Genomic DNA, 19,315 nt, shown 5'->3' on the forward strand with positions numbered 1-19,315 from the left:
CTTTGGAATTCTTGTTGCCAGGACAGAAACGGAGCTCAAAATCAAATCGAGCAAAAAATAAGGACCATCTGGCCTGGCGAGGGTTAAGTCTCTGGGCAGACTGGAGATAGGCCAGATTCTTGTGGTCCGAGAAGATGACAAAGGGATGGACAGCTCCTTCCAGGAGGTGGCGCCATTCCACCAAGGCCAACTTGATGGCTAAAAGTTCCTGGTCGCCGATCGAGTAGTTACACTCGAATGGAGAAAAGGCCTTCGAGAAGAAGCCACAAGGGTGCAGGTGACCGGAGGCGGTTCTCTGGGACAGTATCGCCCTGGCCCCCGTCGAGGAAGCGTCCACCTCGAGTAGAAAAGGTTAATCGCTCTCAGGGCGATGCAGGACCGGAGCCGTGGAGAAAGCCCGTTTTAGGGTCAGAAAGGCCTCTTCTGCCTCAGGAGACCAATCCTTGGGAGTAGACCCTTTACGGGTGAGCGCAGAAATGGGTCTTGTGATCACGGAGAAGTGAGAGAAAAATTGCCAGTAATAGTTGGCGAACCCGAGGAATCGTTGTATCACCTTTAATCCGACGGGGCGAGGCCATTTGAGGATGGCAGACAACTTCTCGGGATCCATCCTTTGACCAGTGTCGGAGATAATGTATCCCAGAAACGGCAAAGAGGTCTGTTCGAAGAGACATTTCTCGATTTTCGCATACAGGCGATTCTCCCGAAGACGCTGAAGCACCAGGCGGACACTTTCTGTGGGACAGGAGGTCCGGCGAGAAGACGAGGATGTCGTGCAAGTACATGACCACACAGGAGTACAAAAGATCCCGAAAGATCTCATTGACGAACTCCTGAAACACCGCAGGAGCATTGCAGAGACCAAAGGGCATGACCAGGTACTCGTAATGACTATCTCGAGTGTTGAAAGTGGTCTTCCACTCATCACCTGCACGGATACAGACCAGATTATAGGCTCCTCTGAGGTCCAGCTTGGAGAAGACCCGAGCCCCTCTGAGACGGTCAAACAACTCCGGAATGAGTGGAAGAGGGTACCTGTTCTTGATGGTAATTTCATTCAAGCCCCTATAGTCAATGCACGGCCGTAGAGTTCCGTCCTTCTTTTTGACGAAGAAGAACCCGGCTCCGCGGGCGAGGAGGACTTCCGTATAAAGCCTTTGGCGAGGTTCTCTCGGACATACTCAGGCATGGCGATAGTCTCTGCGGGAGACAGAGGGTAAATTCTGCCCCTGGGAGGGGTTGAACCGGGAACAAGCTCAATTGGGCAGTCGAACGGCCGGTGAGGAGGAAGGACCTCTGCCTCCTTCTTATCAAACACATCGGCGAAAGAGCTGTAGGCTGGAGGAAGGCCCGGAAGGTCTGGAGGAGACCGAGGAGCGACCGCCAGATAGACAGGAGTCAGACAGCGAGCTTGGCACGGGTGCCCCCAGCGGAGTTTCTCCCCAGAAGACCAGTCGCGAACAGGCTGATGAGTCCTTAACCATGGGAGACCAAGTAGAATGGTGTGAGAGAGCTTAGGCAAAACGTAAAAGGCTATCTTCTCTCGATGTAAGGCTCCGACTCGCAACTCCACCTCTTCAGTGACCAAGGTGACGGTCACCTGTAGCGGTTTGCCAACAACGGTGACAATCTGAATTGGGTTAGATAGAGTGACTACAGGAATTTGGTATTTGTCCACTTCTTCCGGCCGAATTAAGTTACCCGCTAAGCCCCAATCCACGTAGGCCACCTCGGAACCACGCCTCCCTCCTGATACCAAAAGCACAGAAATCGTAAGGGGATGAGAGGAATCCTCACCTAGGGAGGCCTCTCTTACCTGACCTAGGTGGAGTCATTTCCCTGACTCTTAGGACAGGTGCGGACATAGTGTGACGAATCACCGAAATAGAGGCACAGACCTTGTGCCCGTCTCTCTCTGACGCAACTCGGCCAACCTGAGACGGTCTATCTGCATGGGCTCACCCGAAGAGAGGGAAGAGGAACCGGCCGAACGAGAGCTGGCAGATCGGGTGAAAGGAGAAACAGACCTGGTGGACCGCCTGTCTCTCGCTGACTCCCGAGCGTGCTCCAGGAAGCGCAGGTCAATGCGGGTAGCCAGCGAGATAAGGTCCTCTAAGGTGGACGGGGTATCTCGACCTGCGAGTTCATCCTTTATTCTACTAGAAAAACCGCGCCAGAATGCCCCCACCAAAGCCGCGTTATTCCAGCCGAGCTCGGAGAAGAGAGCCCTGGTGTAAGTTAAAGAGTGACTCGGTGAGAGAGGCTAACCGACCCGGCTCATCGAAAACCTTACGAAACGTATCCAGGAAAACCGGGAGACTCGAGACCACCGGGTCGTCACGTTCCCAGAGCGGGTTTACCAAAGACAGGGCCTCTCCCTCCAGATGGGACATGATGAAGGCCACTTTGGCCCGATCCGAGGGATATTGCTGGGGCAGCCATTCAAAGTGGAGGCTACACTGATTTAAGAACCCCCTACAGAGCTTGGGATCCCCGGTGAAACGAGGCGGTTTGGCGAGGCAGGGCGTCGGGAGAGCGGTAGACGCGGGAGGAGGTGTCGGCACTGCAGTGGCAGCCTGGAGGACAGACAAGCGACTGTCAAAGGAGGCCATGTAGGACAAAATGTGGGCTTGAGTATCTCGCTGCTGACCCAGCTCCTGTTGGAGACTGGCCAGCTGAGTGGCATTTCCAGGATCGGCCACCTGTAAGGCTGACAAACGGGTGTCCATCGACTTCATGACTGACATAATGTGACCCTGATTCTCCCGTAGGAATAGCAACTCTTTCTGGGTAGCAGCCGTAGTACCGGCGGAGTCCATGGCCTGATCGTACTGTTAGCGTGGGTGGTCTGGAGCAGGAAACCCCAGGAGTGGACCCTCTGGACCGTGGCACTGAGTGGCCCTGGGCGAGCTGCCAGGTGGAACCGACACCTATGCAGGGACCGTTAGGAGCAGGCCCAGGGGTTAGAGTACCACGGCAGCCCGTACCGAGAGGGGCGGCTCAGGATGGACTGGAGTAAGACTGTGAGACTGGAGTAAAGAATGACAGAACAAGACTGGAACCAGGAGGCCAGAAAGAAGTGAGACAGAAGACTGGAACGAGAAGGAATGACAGGAGTAGGAACACTGGAGACAGGACTGGAGTAGGACGGCAGGAACGCTGAGGGCAGGACTGGAGTAGGACGGCAGGAACGCTGAAGGCAGGACTGGAGTAGGACGGCAGGAACACAGGAGGCAGAACTGCGGAAGAGAACCAGGAACACGGGTAGCAGGACTGAGAGTCTGCTGCAGAGAGCAGCCGAGAACGGAACTGCAGGAGCAGAGAGCACACGATGAAGCGAGGCCAGAGTGCTAGGTAACACAACGATCAGGCGCCTCCCTCAGGGGGAAGCGGCCTGATATGGCCCCGTCTGATCAGCCATTGGTCAAAAGGTGCTTCCGGGTCAGGGCACAGCCGGAGCATAAGAAGCAGGATGGAGGCGCGGCCTATGGTGCATGCGCATAGCATGCAGGGAGGCATCGGTCGTGAGCCCGTCTCAGGTGACCGCCGCGGCCGTCGGGTGGAGAGAGGCTGCGGCGTGGGAGCGGAGGCCGGGTGAGTATGGCGGAGCGGTGTAACAGACTTATTTGTACTCTACTGAAACTGATGCCACTTTGATGCCACGTTGTCTTAGTTTGAAGTTCAGTTCAAGGCTGTAAATGCTGGCCCAGACCCTACCTCATGCATGGCCGATGGCTGCCGTGCCATTCTGAAATTTGTACTGTGGGTCAATTGAGGCCACTTTCCCGGCATCTTCCCCTAATTTGATGTGTTTTGGCAGCTTTTGGGCCCGTTTGAAGTTGCTGTGCATGTGTTTGTTTTTGCCAACCATTGACTCCAATGACGTTTTGAAATGTTCGGCAAATATTCAGCTTATAAATCGTTGAATATTGCAACATCGGCGATCGTAATCCGAACCGAAAATTGAAATATTCGCTCATCTCTAATGTTAACCACTAAGCCAATGTAATGTCTTTTGCCGCTTACATTGCTGCTAATGTTTTTGCGTTCAGGACTCAACGTTCTCGGGGTTAGAAGTCTATAACTGTGTGCGTCACTGCTGTCTTAGGGAAAATCACTCTTGAGATTGTCTACAAGCATGTTTCGATACTCCAACTTGCTCGCATCCATTTCCAGGGGGGATGCATCTGGAAAAATTTACTCTTGCACCATGGATCTAACAGAGTGGCAACCCAGTAGTCAGCACTATTTCTAACCCTAATAATATGGGCATTGTGTTGAAGATAGGGCAGCAAGAAGGCGTTCATGTGTTGGACTTTGACCTAATGGAAGTGCCCATGGAGTTTTTGGTGGAGCGATAACACTCATGGTGGCTTCTTGCGTCCCCTCCCACCAACCACAAACAACAGAGAGGGGATCATTATTCTCTTCATCTCCTGACTAATGTGCGTCCATCACCGCTTCCTCCTCCTCCATCTGTTGCTTGACTCCTGCACTGTTACTAACAGTTTATCTGGTACCACGAGCCCCATTCGGTCGCTTTAATCCACCCCCCATGGCACCTGCCTGTGCGACGACAGTCTGGAGCTTAGGGATACTGTTATTCCTTCGCATCCTCTTCTGCTTCTTCATCTTCCTCTGGGACCACCACCTCCTCTCGCAGACTATTCAAAGTGTGCTCCAGCATCTTTATTCTCATTTGCACAAGGACAGACTAGAAGCAATGGGATGAAACTGAATGGGAGGAGACACAGATTAGATATTAGAAAACACTTTTTGACAGGGTGATCAATGAGTGGAACAGGCTGCCACAAGAGGTGGTGAGTTCTCCTTCAATGGAATCTGTATTTAAATTTAAATGGTAAAAAACAGACTACGCAAGCAAAAAGATTATACAGGAGAGCCTGGTGACATACTAATGTTTAGACACAAAATATGACCATATTACATGACTATATTAATGCTCTATATGCACAAAACCGTTCAGTTTATCATGCATAAACCATTGGTTTCTATATTAATAGCACAAGTTATAACAATGTCCCTACATTAATATCATAGATAGATATCCTCTGTTTTGTGGTTCCGCCAGCCATGCATTATGTTTACTTTACTCTGTAAGTTGCAGCAGTATATATTATAATGTAAATAAATGCGGTGTTCAAAACCCTATTCATACCCTGTGGACTTTTTCTACTGTGAATTTTAGGAGCTTGACACTTGCACAATGAATAATGATGAGGTGTCCGTGTGACCAGAGGTTACAGAATGCAATTGTACCCATTGTATCTGATGAGGTTATTCTCATATGTGTTTTTCTGTCACAGGCCAGAAAAAGGAGATGAAAGTAGAATGGTCCTGGATAATCAGACAGTGCATGCACTAGGGCTCATGCCTTGTCTTTCAGGCAACTAACTCACAGCTATGTGAATACAGCTACAAGCAAGCTAAAGTACTTAATGACTAGTAGGGAGTGAGAGGTGCTATAAAAGTACAGAGTACCTGAAGGCCATGAGTACAAAGATGGCTTTACAAACCCTAATACCATTAAACAAGTCTTCTATAGCCCACACACAACTACAACATAGCCAGCTTAAATAATATTTTATTGAATTAAAACGAAGCTCAAACTGTTAAAAATATAATTCAAATAAGAGTGCATTTGCTCAGGCAATTAATCCAGTGACATTGTCAAGGGATGGGCCTTAAATTTATCAGCTCAGATCCCTGTCCATAGTCCTCTCTTTGGCCATGATGCCAGAGCAATTGACAGGTTTTTTTCATCATTGCTGATAGCCCTAGGCCTTAAAAGCGTACAAATTTATATATATATAATATAAAAGAAACAGGGAATTCCAAGGGCTGATCCACACATGCGTATGGATGGTTCTTGCACGTAAAACTGGTACACGTTGCAGTAAATATGCAATGTAGTCACCTGCATATTTACTGTGAATTTCGCACACAGAGAAGTGACAGATCTGTCACTTCTGTGTTTTAACCCTGTAACATCTTATCTGATATACCAGCACAGATGTTACAGGTGGATGGGGCATCAAGGGTTAATTACTTACCTCCTTCTGCACACTTATTGCAGGATACACACGGATTTTGTGTGCATTCCACATTTGCAGAAATCACACAAAACACTTGATAACAATATGCATGTGTGGATGGGCCACAAGTTTGAAGACCCCCCCTGAATATATATATATATATATATATATATATATATATATATATAAAAAGTTTAGTTACGCTTTAACAATACACTAGAATAAAAACCATTAGTTTAATAAACAAAAACATTGCAGAGCAGCAACATGCACATTATTTAAAAGACTAAATTTCACCTGCAAAAGAGAAAAAAAAAAGTTAGAAGAATAGACTCAATTAAAGGTGAACTATAGTATTAGAAGAACAGCTGCCTCCTTGCAAAAAACTGCCACTTCCAAACTGGCGTTAAGTGAAGTCATGATGCTCAGCTCCATTGAACTCAATAGAGCTGAGCCTCAATATCACATATTTCTGGAAGCTGTTTTTCTGTTGCTAGAGTACCCACCTAAAACGCAAACAAAAATGAACTTTAACTTCGGAGTCTCTTCAGCATGACCACAGGGTTCATATTCCATCTCCTCATCTGCGATGTACTTGTTTCTTTAGTGCTTAGAAGGAAAAAGGAATGATGTTACAACTGAAAGATATGCATAAAAAAATCCACACTTCTAGAATACTGGCACTCAGCCAAAGTACAGTAATGCTTCACAGAAATGCTGCAAAGTGTTACTATGCTTTAAGGTTTTTCCATGAGTCCTGGCTATCACATTAAAGGGGGATCTCCGGTGGCAGGATTTTTTTTTCTTCCAATGTTATCCCCTATCCATAGAATAGTTTTTAAAGTTCCATACAATAGAATTATCTACAGTTTCAAACTCAGTGGCTGGTGTGGCAAGTCCCTGACAAGTACAGTAAGAATTTAATATAAATAGAAGTGTTCAATAATTACCTTGAAGAGCTCCTTTTCTGGTTCTGCCTCATGGAACGTGTCTGCATGAGAAAGGACGGGGAAGGTACATGTGCCCTGAAATGAATACATTAGTATTAAAAGCTGGTAATGAGTGCATCCATTAGCTTGGCACCATGGTATTGGAGTAAAGGTATTTTCACCTTGCACTCGAAGTCTCTTCATGCTCACTCTCCAGTTCTTCGGGAATCAGTTCTGGTATCTGGGAACTGTGGACTGCAGCTGTCTGGTCTCTTCTTCCCCTGGTGTTCTCTTCTGCAACCCTTTAGGGGAATCAAAAAGAAGAAAAAAAGAAGTGTTTGTCAAGTTTATTTCAAAGCATGTATTATTTTCATTTCACAATAAAATACCTTGAAGTGCTGGCTGTGGCTTCTTGACTCGCTGACTTCCGTGCTTCCACCAGTAGGCTGTGTCCATGGCAAATGTCATCCATGTTCTTTTCCCGGTAGTTCCTGTCCGCTGTAAGATTTGAATGTGCCAAATACCTGGCGACCACACGTTGTTGCACGTCAGTACATCTTGAGAGAGTCCAGGATTCAAGCACTTTTCTAACCATCTGGCTGGTGACTATGGGGAGATGAAACCTAAAAAAAAAAAAAAAAATATATATATATATATATATATATATATATATATATATATATATATATATATAACACTACATGTAGAGACTAAGCTGTATGACTTTTAATAATCTTACTTCCTGTGAAAACGGTTCATATCATTGGTTACGTTGTAAATTGCTTTCCCTGTAGAGGACACAAAAAAGGCATCTTCCGAATTTTCTTTTTGTAAATTCTTTATTTTGAAATTTTACACATCACCATTAAAACCAACACCAATTCTCAGGTACAGTTGGCGAAATGTTAAGCAAGGGTTGGTTTAAGGCGAGAAGGAAGGAAAAAATGAGGGAAAAATAGGTAGGGGAGAAAAGGGAAAAAGAAAGGGAAAGGGAAAAAGGGTACACATACATATACAGTATCAACAACATTAACATCAACATCATGTGGTCGACAACAGAAGCACAATCATTAAATGGGTGCACTTTGGAAAATAACACATCGCACTACATTACAATTGGGCTATCTAGTTTGGGGCAGTGAGGCTAAGAGCCCCAGAACAGAAGCCGTCTAATTCAGTTAAACTTGAGAAACTCTAAAATGCCTTTAAAGAGGATTGTCTTCTAAATACCTATTCCAAGGGGCCCAAGTCAACACATAAGCTTTATGATTATAAATTTCCCAGCTAGACAGCTCCTCTAAGCGAGAGATCTGATTTATTTTGGTATACCATTCTCCTAACGTGGGAGGAGCTACATCCTTCCAATGGACAGCTATCAACTGTCTCGCCGCACTCAACATCAGTGGAAGAAGCCCATGTTTTTTTGGTAAAAAATCTTTAGACGGGCATGAAAGGAGAGCCTCCGTGGCTCTAAGATCAACCTTTATTAGTTTTAATTTTTTGAGAACTAGTTCAACTCCCTCCCAAAAAACCCGCAATCTAGGGCAGTCCCAGAATATATGTGAATGATGTCCTCTAGAATTGAGGCATCGCCAACATTCATCATTATCCGCGAGGCCCAACTGGAATAATTTAGCTGGAGTTAAATGCCACCTAGTTAATATTTTATAAGAATTCTCCTGCAGAAGTACACATCTAGAAAAACCCCGAGCATTTGACAGCATTTTAGATATTTGGTCTTCTGTAAACGTGGTATTAAGTTCCATTTCCCAAGAGTGTATAAACGAGGGTTTAGAGTGTACAGTCAGAGAGATGAGATGCGAGTAAATGCGAGATATAATTTTTAGCCGTGGGGATGGAAGTTTAACCATAATATCTAACCAAGACCAATTAGATTTAGACGGGAATCTCCGTCTGAACTGTAAAAGTGTACGTCTGATGTGTTGTTTTTGGAGAAAATTTGTGGGTTGAGTCGACACGCCCTGTGGCCAAGACCCCTCCCGCAAGATGCCTTTACCATAAAAACTATTCAACGTTTCTCTAGGGAGGTTGGACCATAAATTGTATGGGTCTTGAAAATCTAGCTCTAACAAATAGGGATTTGAGCCGATCGGTGTCAATATTGAGGGGAAGGTATCTTCCGGGAACTCTCCCATTACCAATCTTTTAATACGCAATGTAGTTGTAGTTACGTCATCCAACCTAAGAGAGGCCGGCGGTTTAGCCTTAGTCCAAAGATACGGCAAACCCCTCGGGCCCAATAAAGCCCAGTCAACACTATCCCCCTCCTCCCTTCCAGCACAGGACACCACCTTTAACCATCTACTGAGAATGAATAGCCTTATAGTATAAAAAAAGGTCTGGGACCCCCAATCCTCCAGAAGAGATAGGGCGAGAAAGAAACTTATATGGCAACCTAGCCCTTTTAGATTTCCAAATAAATTTTCCAATAAGGGATTTTAATGTTCCAAAAAATGTCAGGGGAATCCGAATCGGAACCATGTTCATGGTATATAGTATAATAGGCATTATATATGCCTTAAACACATTAATACGACCCATCCAGGATAAAGTGGGTAGGCTATACTTCTGCATCAGGCTTTTGACCTTTTGAATTAAAGGAATGTAATTATTGTGGAATAGGTTGGCGGGATCTCTAGTTATCGTTATTCCCAAATATCTAATAGAATTAGTAGCCCAAGAAAATGGAATCTGCGTACGAATAGTGGAGGTCTGAGAGTGAGGGAGACCAACGCTTAGCACTTCAGATTTTGACAAATTAATTTTGAAATTAGAAAGGAGACCAAAATGATGAAAGGCCTGAAGGATAATTGGGAATGCCCGGGATGGATTGGAGATAAGGAAAAGCAGATCATCTGCGAAAGCTAGAGTTTTAAGTGACCTTCGACCCACCGACAACCCCTCTATACGTTGGTCTTGTCTGATGCTTTGTATCAAAGTTTCTACAACTAAAATGAACAAAGATGGCGACAAGGGACAACCCTGTCTAGTCCCGTTATTAATCCCAAAACTATCTGACAGGGTGCCGTTAACCCTGACTTTGGCCGTCGGTTGGGAATAAAGCGAGAGGACCGCTGTTATATATTGAGGGGGGAAGCCAAACCTAATCATTACTTGTTCCATGAACCTCCAGCACACTCTGTCGAAAGCCTTCTCAGCATCCGTCGACAGAAGCATCAAAGGTATACCCCGAGTCTTAGCAAACATTATAGACTGAATGACTTTAGTAGAATTATCCTTCCCTTCCTCTTACAAAACCTACTTGATCTGCATGAATTAGCTTAGGTAAGAAATTGCTTAATCTGCCCGCTAATATTTTAGCCCACATCTTAATATCTGCATTAAGCAGTGATATTGGTCTGTAGCTAGCGCACAGGTTGGGGTCTTTACCCTCCTTAGGGAGGACTGTAATGTATGCCTCTAAGGATTGTCTAGGGGGGAGCTGGCCTTCCAGATAGGAATTAAACAAAGACACTAGGCGAGGTAAAAGTGGTTTTATAAACTTTTTATAATAGATAATGGGAAGACCATCTGGACCCGGTGCCTTTCCGTTCGGAATAGTAGAAAGAGTGTCTAAAATTTCTTTGGGGGTAACTGGAGCAGTCAGCAAGGACTGGCCTTCAAGAGTTATTTTAGGGAGATGTAGTGAGGTCAAGAATTCTTTTATTTTTGCCAAGGCTGTGACTGGCTCCTGCATGCTATCCGGTGTATTTAAATTGTATAAATTTTCATAAAAGGTTTTAAACTCCCTGGCAATATCTGCAGTCCCGAGAATTGAAGAGCCATCCAAAGCTCTGAGTTGTCTAATAAACGTCTTTTCTTTTTGTTTCTTAAGTAGGGATGTCATAAGCTTACTACTTTTATTGCCATGAAGATAAAACTTCTGCTTACTTCTCATGTAAATTTTTGCTGATTGAATGTTTAAAAGGTTTTTTAATGAGGTTCTCAGATCTGTCAGTTCAGATAATGTTTTATTTACCTGAGATCTCTTATGTAGTCTCTCGTAGGAACTTATTTGATGTAGAATAGACACAACCTTTTTTGTTCGCTCTTTTTTCAAATAGGAGCCTAGGGCTATAAATTCCCCTCTCATTACTGCTTTATGTGATTCCCATACCATAGGCAAGGGCGGGCCTGAGTGCAAATTATTTTGAAAAAAGAAGTCAAGAGTGTTTGTCAGTTTTTCAATGTGGGAATCCGAGTCCAACAGTGTCTCATTCAGTGACCATGACCCAGCCGGCCGTGGTAGAGTTTTTATCTCTTATGTCAAGGAAAATGGGAGCGTGGTCTGAGAGAGAGATGATATCTATATTAGCTTTTTTAACTAATTGGAGATTAGCTGTTTGTATCAATAGGTAATCAATTCTGTGATAGCTATTATTCGGATGGGAATAAAAAGTGTAATCTCTGCCCGAAGGAAAAAGTGTTCTCCAAGGGTCTATCAGATGCAATTTTTGTAATGAAAGGTGTAATCTTCTCAGCGCCCTTTGAGAAAGAGCCGACCTGCCCGTTGAAGTATCTAAAATTGGGTTCAAAGATACATTAAAATCCCCTCCCACCAACAACAGACCCTCAGTAAAAAGTTCTAGAACATTCATTGTTTTACACAGCCAACCTATCTGGTTCCTATTTGGGGCATATAAATTACACAGGGTAATCTTAGTGTTGGCCAAAAAGCCCTTAATTATAATGTACCTGCCTTCTGAATCCGATAAACAATCACTCAAAATAAAGGGAACATTTTTCTTTATAGCAATACTCACTCCACCCCACGCTGAACCGCCCGTACTGTGATACCAGGTCGGGTAGCGAGATCTAGACATATCTGGGACTCTCCCTTTTTTAAAATGTGTCTCCTGCAGGAAAACTATTCTAGACTTCTTTGAATGCAAAAGATTCATTACTTGGCTTCTCTTACTTGGGGATCGTAAGCCCTTTACATTATACGAGGAGGCCACTGTCATAGTGGCGAAGTTCACCTTATCACCCATAGTTTGGTAAAGGAAGTAATAATAAAGATTCCTCTGTCATCAAACCACCGAAATTAAAAAAAAACAAAGAGATGAAAAAAATAACAAAAACCCTAAAAATTATTAAGATAAAACAAGAGAAATATAACAAGAACCAACTACCTGCCTGTAGCAGAGGTAGGGGGTCAAACATACCTCCCATAACAGAGCAGGAAATAACATTTCCGACACACAAGTGGCACATGTTAACTTATACGGCAATTGAATGATATCAACACATGAGTAAATGTCAAACTTAGCAAGCTAAAATAAGATAGAACATGTCCGAATGGACCGAGGGGTCCGGCTCCAGTATTGGAAAAATGCAACCGAGAGAAGCACAAGAAAGCTCAGGGGGGGTATCTCCTTTTCCATTCCAGATTTCCCTCTTTTAGGAGTCGAGCGTTTCTTTCCTAGGACCCAGTCACCCTGCCCTCCAGTAAAAGCATGGACAGGGGGAGGTGTGCGATGATCCATGTCCAGAGGTAGCCAGGAAGGAATATCCATAGGGGCAATGCCAAAAGCGTCCCATATTTTGGTTAAATCTTCAGGGGTCCAAACCATTATTTGCCTACCATCTCCTTGTATAGATATACCAAACGGAAACAGCCATTTATATAAGATTTTACGTGAGCGTAACACCTCCAGGAGGGGCCTTAGGACTCTTCTTTTTGCAAGGGTTGACGGCGCAACGTCCTGATAAAGATGAATAGCAGATCCCTCATAAGAAAGATTTTTAATGTCTCTTGAGGCAGACAAAATAGCATTGGTATCCAAATAGCTCAATAGGCCGCAAATCACATCCCTCGGAGGTTCCATTGGCTTCGGCTTTGGTCTAAGTGATCTATGCACCCTCTCTATTATAATTCGATCACATGTTTCTTGTGGGATTAAGAGGGCAAAGATCTCCTTCGTAGATTTTTCTAATATTTCTGTGGAAACACTTTCAGGTAAGCCTTTTATCCGTATGTTCTTCCTGCGACTCCGATTTTCCTGATCCTCGAGAGCCAGAAAAGAGTTGTTAAGCTGTGCTCTGTGGTAGTCCAGATGCTCTCTCATGGCATTGGAGTGGCTAATGATAGAGGACTGAGAGGACTCCAAAGACTCCACTCTATTACCAATGTGTAGCAAGTCCGCTCTCATGCCAGATATCTCATTAACTAATGGTTTTATAGCTTGTGCTAATAATTTTTTAAAAAACGATCTAGAAAGTTTCCCAGAATCTGATTGAGTGACATCGCTGCCTGAAGCATCATCACTGGAGTCTGAGTCCTCGACATGCTCCTCCTCCACAACCTCTGCAGGGAGCCTTTTAGCATTAGGCTTAGACGAAGCAGATTTATTTTTCAAAAATTTATCCATTTCACCCTGTTTGCTTCTATACGCCTCTGCAGCCAACGGTTTTGCACGCTCTTTGTTAGTTTTGACCATTTTGCTTAATTAAAGCGCGCCTTTAATTTACCACCCGTGCGTCCAGAAAAGTCTAGTAGTGCATTTTTCTATATGAAAATAGCCCCATGCAACTTGGAGGGCGAGGGGTTAATATATGGAAACATCCGTGGGGATCTGCTGGAGCCGGTAGGGACAGGGTAACGTCAAATCCCCACCACGGCGCTGCAGAAAAGACACAATGTCCTCCTCACCAATGTCGCATAAATCTGTAGACAGCAGCACCTCTATGTGGGGAGAGCGATATCCCCCGATCCAAAAACAACTCAGACCCTGGGAAATGTCTCAGTAAAAATAGGGGGCCGTCAACAACCCGTCTGGCCCAGAGCCAGCACCCTCCTCCACCGCACGTATCGATAGTGATCCCTGCAGGCCCCAGAGACAGCTCACCGGGGGTTCCCTCTCACCGCCGTTTGCTCTAACGGGCGAGACCGCTCCTTGTTCCGCGGTCTCACGCCTCTATCGAGGGCCTCCTGCGGTCCGGTTTCCAGGCCTTGTGCTCAGGGGGATGTAAAGATGGCGCCCGTCTCTCTCCAGCGCTGCAGCACCCTCCACGAGGCCGCTCTGCGCTCCGGTGTCACGGCGGAGAGCAGCAGCCCCTCTCTTCTCCCTACCACCCTTCACCTTCTCCTCCAAGCCCGGGGCACTCTAAAATTAGTTTTAGCCACTTTCGTCCGGGCCAAATAAGGTAGTTTTGTGGCTGGAAGCGGGAGCTGCCATAAGACACGTCCTCCCTGTGTGAGATCCAGGCCACGCCCCCCGGCATCTTCTGAATTTTCTGTCATGCACACTGTAGGTCGAACATGTCTAAAATACACATCGAACCACTGTAAAGGCAAAAAAAAAAAATACAATTATATGACTCAAAAACCCACATTTCAACTTTGCAGTAAGGAGTAGACTTTGATAAATCCTACCTTTTCTTCGGTTGGAGTCAACGCAAAGCTGGCCACTTGTTGTGTTGAATTCTTGTGGTCCTTGACCCCGATGACCACAAAGTCTTCTCCTTTATATGAATGCTGAACCCTCTCCTTCCACTCAGAAACCTACAAGTCACAAGATGGTAAAGTTTGAGCAACAGGTGTTACTTAATAGGACCAGCTAGAGGAGGTGGTTACTTGCAGTCATATGCTGTACTACTCCTGGTCGTTGTGCGTGCTTCAGCACCAGGAGGCACTCCAGGTAATAAAGAATTTGTAGATGTTGTTCTGTATCTTTGCTCCCATTACAAACATTTCTGATACACCTCAAGAACTCCGGCTTTGCGACATCTAGAATTTTCTGAGCCTCCACTGCGTTCATTGTCAATGAATTCAATGCCCGGTACCTAAGAAAAAAGTTAAAACATATGATGTTAGGTCATCTGAAAACCTGGAGGGGATTAAGAATTTGTTATTAAATATACACAAATCATAATAGCCATAATTCACCTTTTGCCAACAACCTCCTTTGAAGTGCCTTTAGACAGCCTAGTCTGAATGTCTTTGGTCACACCTTCGAAGATTTTGAAGGAATTGTACAAATCCCGGTCCTCATGCGCCAGATTGGATGCCCTCAGTTGATGGTGGACGAATCTCTTCAGATGCTTCAAGTAATTGAATACTGTCTGGGATGTGAGTTTGATATCCTGTAGCTTAGTTAAAAATGAGATAGACTTTGGGATGTCCAGCACAAAGTTCAAGGTCACACGTTGTGGGTCCATATAGTAAAGGAATCTTGCGATGTTCTCAACCTCTTGCTTGTAGTTTTGAACACGCAGGGTCCTGTGTAAATAGTAAGCAAAACTTTGCAGAATAGGATCACTTAGCGAATGACGTTTATAGAGACCTGCAGTCTTCATCTTTTTCCGGATATCAGTTGTCCATTTTGTCTGCATAACTCTAATTTTGGTGGAAAGAACAACAAGCCAATGTTGAGATATTTTAGAAACCATGAAAAGTCAAGAAAAACCATGAAAATATAATGCGCATAAACTAACTTCTGTGTTTGCAAATCCAAAGTACTGGGTTCCTCTTCATCCTCACTTTCCATTTGTGCAGAGGCTGTGGAGTCATCAGTTTCTTCTGTGTGATCCACAGGTGCTTGTACCGGGTCCACAGACACATCTTCAGAAGCATCGACTGGATCAGCAATGCTGCGGTCACAGGATTCACTGGAAGAGATTATTAGCACTTTATCAATTACAAGACTGTAGATTTAAAAAAATACATTAGCAACTCTTCTCTGCAGTGCTATTTAAACTGTCATTTTGTATGTCAGGGATGGGTAAGGCCAAGTATACACAGCGGCATACATCCCTGAGCAAAATCTCTCTGTCCAAGCACTTGGGGTGTTTCAGCTCTTGGCTGTCAGGAGTGAGACCAAGTCTTCACTCACAGCTGCTTAAAAGTAAGTAAATTAACCCCTACTCCAATATACACACTAACCTCTCCGAATTATTCAAGTCAGCGATATTGCTTGAAATGTCTTCATTCTCCAATCTATTTTCAGAGTGCACAGGGGCTGTAGATCCTTCCACATTGGTGGCAATGGCAGGTGGCACCTCCTCTTGGAGCGCCCTATAAATTATGAAAAAAGGAAAAGAAAAAAAAACAACAACTTGGATGCATATCAATCAATCAATCAAATTTATTATCGCCAAGTACATATTACATATATACAAGGAATTCTTTGTGGCAAAGAGGCAACATAATATATAACAACAGATACAACAAGTAACATCTAACAAGACAGATACAGTATATAGTCTACACATGACGATTTAATTGTTGAACAGAGAGTGGATAGAAGCTGTTTATATGGCGGTTGGTACTGCATTTGGGGACTCTGAAGCGACGTCCTGAAGGGAGTAGTTGGAATGAGGAGTGTCCCGGGTGAGAGGGTTCGGATGAAATTTTCAATGCATGGGATCGAATACTCATCATAAAGATCCTGGATTTTAGGCAGGGGGGAGCCTATAATTCTCTCTGCTGTTCTGAAAGTCCTTTGTAAGCGGAGTTTGTCATGCGCAGTGGCTCCCCCATACCAGACTATCAGAGAGGAACAAATCACAGATCTGATGACAGCATTAAAGAATAAGATCAGCAGATTCTTAGACAAACCATATCTTTTCAGCTGATGCAGGAAAAACATCCTCTGTTGTGCTTTTCTTATAACAGCATCCACGTTTTTCCCCCATTTAAGATCATGAGAGATGATAACACCAAGGAATTTGGTCTCTGTGACCCTAAGAACCACTTCGTCATGGATGTAGATTGGAAGTATCTCATGTTGATCTTTCCTAAAATCCACAACCATCTCGGCAGTTTTTTTAGTGTTGAGTACAAGATTATTGGCTTTACACCAGTCACATATTCTTTCCACCTCACTCCGATACAAGTCTTCAGCATTTCCCCTGATGAGACCAATCAGTGTCATATCATCGGCAAATTTCAAGATTTTTACTGAGTCTGCTGAAGAGATGCAATCATTCGTATAGAGAGAAAACAGTAACGGGGACAAAACACACCCCTGAGGTGCCCCGATGTTTGTGACCAAGGTGTCCGAAGTGAATGGTCCAACTTTTACACTCTGTATCCTGGCTGTCAGGAAGTTATAAATCCACAAGCATAAGTTGAGAGGGACTCCAAGAGCTACCATTTTCTTATGAAGTAAATTCGGATCAATGGTATTGAACGCTGAGCTAAAGTCCATGAAAAGAATCCGGACATATGAGTGCCGTTCATCTGTATGATCCAAAATGTACTTCAGTGCCAGATTGACAGTGTCGTTTGCCGAACGATTCTCCTTATAGGCAAACTGAAGCGGGTCCCATAGCTTCTGCGTGAATTTTATCAGGTGGGACATCATAATTGTTTCGAAGACTTTCATAGCTACAGATGTGAGTGCTACTGGTCTATAGTCGTTCAACTCAGAGGATCCCACTTTCTTGGGGACAGGGATAATTGTGGAATTTTTCCAACACTGAGGTACAACGCACTCTTTCAGTGACACATTGTATATATTTGTCAGTATAGGGGCAAGCTGGGTAGCACGTACTTTCAGACACATTGGAGATACACCATCAGGGCCAGGTGCCTTTTTGACCTTAAGTCCCTTCAGGATGCGTATCACCTCTGCCTCGGAGATCACTACTTGGGTGTTGCACAATGAATGATCTTTATATGAACAGACTGAGGAGCTTAGAGATGAATAGCCACTGTGTGTAGAGCTTGCCTCAAATCTGCAGTAGAATTCATTTAACTCTGCTGCCAGACTTCTGCTGGGGTTCAATATCCTTCCAATGTACACACAACGCAACAGGTACCGGTGTGGGTGAGGCTAAGTCCACAAGCATAGCTGCATAAAGCTGAGTAAATTTCCCCCACCCCCAATTTATATACTCTGACCTCTTTCCAATCTCTCTGACTTGGGTACTTCCGATAGGCTCTTCATTCTCCAATCTGTCATCACAGTCTTTAGGGTCCAGAGTGGCTTGAGATTCCTCCACACCGCTGGGAACGACAGTTGGCACCTCCCCTTGGAACATCCTGTAAAAATTTTGAAAAAAAAAAAAACAACTTGGATGCATATCCTTCCAATGTACACACACCGCAACAGGTACCGGTGTGGGTGAGGCCAAGTCCACAAGCACAGCTGCATAAAGCTAAGTAAATTCCCCCACCCCCTATAAATAAATTTACATAGAGATTTATATACATATATATATCTACACACTAACCCCTCGCTGTGGGCTGGAGATTCCTCTGTAGGTGCTTGCTCAATACTGGTGCAAGGTCTATGTGTCTCTTCATCTTGGACAGTCCTGTAAATTATAAAAAAAGAAAATGATTACCGGACAAGTAGATATACGAGACATAGGTGGACAAAAGGGGGACATACCTGGCCACCACTGGCTTGTTTACCACAAGGTATCCTCTATCCTCCAGGAAAGTAACAACAGTCTCCGAGGACCTGAGAGACAGTATATCTTCATACTTGATGGTCCCTCCTTTTGATGCAATCTTGATGAGGTTCTGCCTTGCGGTTGCCAAAGTAGCTTTTCTCTGCTCGTCAGTGTCAAACTTACAACATTGTCGCTTGAGATGTTTGGCAAGTAATGTTGTTACTTTGTAGCAGACCGGGCAGGTCATGGGCATCCTAGACAACCTATTAAAATAGAAATGCAAGATTTTTATTTCAGGAGTGGAATTATCAAAAGACTCAGTCACATGTGTGAATGTGAATTTACACTTTAATATTTGGTGTGAATTTGCACCGCAAGCGTAAGCGAGTTCACAGAAAATTCACATGTACATACCCTCTACTCCTGGCCTCTGCTTCTCTCTCCCCAGGTTTGGATAAGTTTACATTAGCGTTCGGCTGAGCTGCGTACTTCCTCCATCTAGCTCCGCCTACGTCTTCATGTGTCCTGCGTACCTATCTTTAACATTGGGTATGCAGGACATGAGGATGTATGCGGATGCATAATTTTGACATGCATGGTCAAACAGGTTGGTCACACGTGTGAAACATAGTGTTTGACAAGTGTGACCAACTTTTTACTGCTGCATAGACAGCATCAGTAGTAAAAGACAATGTTAAAAATAAAAAAAATAAAAAATAGTGATAAACTCACCTTCCGAAGGCTTCTAGAGTCATCCCACCCCTCAGCCACGCTGCCGGCACCTTCTGTTCCCAGGGATGCATTGCGTGAATGACCTCTGATGATGTAGAATCTCGCGAGAGCGCGATTTCATCAGAGGTCATTCGCGCAACGCATCACTGGGACCGGAAGATGCTGGCAGCGTGGCTGAGAGGCGGGAGGACTCCAGGGGCCTTCGGAAGGTGAGTATATCATTATTTTTTTTAT

General features: G+C 44.5%; 1 protein-coding gene across 1 annotated transcript; it reads right to left on the bottom strand.

The window, feature by feature from the left end:
- Positions 1-6,586: 6,586 nt before the first annotated feature.
- LOC141059339 (uncharacterized) lies at positions 6,587-18,915 on the bottom strand. The gene is made up of 11 exons (XM_073555664.1): positions 18,346-18,915; positions 18,185-18,268; positions 17,853-17,993; positions 15,891-16,022; positions 15,443-15,616; positions 14,895-15,344; positions 14,602-14,791; positions 14,382-14,510; positions 14,089-14,291; positions 7,375-7,509; positions 6,587-6,665 (listed from the first exon to the last, which is right to left on the bottom strand). The coding sequence occupies exons 1-11, from the start codon at positions 18,600-18,602 to the stop codon at positions 6,587-6,589; spliced, it is 1,974 nt and encodes a 657-aa protein (XP_073411765.1). The 5' UTR covers positions 18,603-18,915.
- Between the last annotated feature and the right edge of the window lie 400 nt (positions 18,916-19,315).

This window comes from Dendrobates tinctorius, unplaced genomic scaffold (genome assembly GCF_039654945.1).
Source record: "Dendrobates tinctorius isolate UK_male_01 unplaced genomic scaffold, ASM3965494v1 ptg000227l, whole genome shotgun sequence".
Lineage (NCBI taxonomy): Eukaryota > Metazoa > Chordata > Amphibia > Anura > Dendrobatidae > Dendrobates > Dendrobates tinctorius.

Coding starts and splice junctions, on each gene's coding strand:
- LOC141059339 (XM_073555664.1), bottom strand. CDS start 18,602: ATGCCCATGACCTGCCCGGTCTGCTACAAAGTAACAACATTACTTGCC. Junction 14,792..14,894: donor AAGGAGGTTGTTGGCAAAAG/GTGAATTATGGC, acceptor CTTTTTTCTTAG/GTACCGGGCATTGAATTCAT. Junction 6,666..7,374: donor GCCACAGCCAGCACTTCAAG/GTATTTTATTGT, acceptor TTTCCTTCTAAG/CACTAAAGAAACAAGTACAT.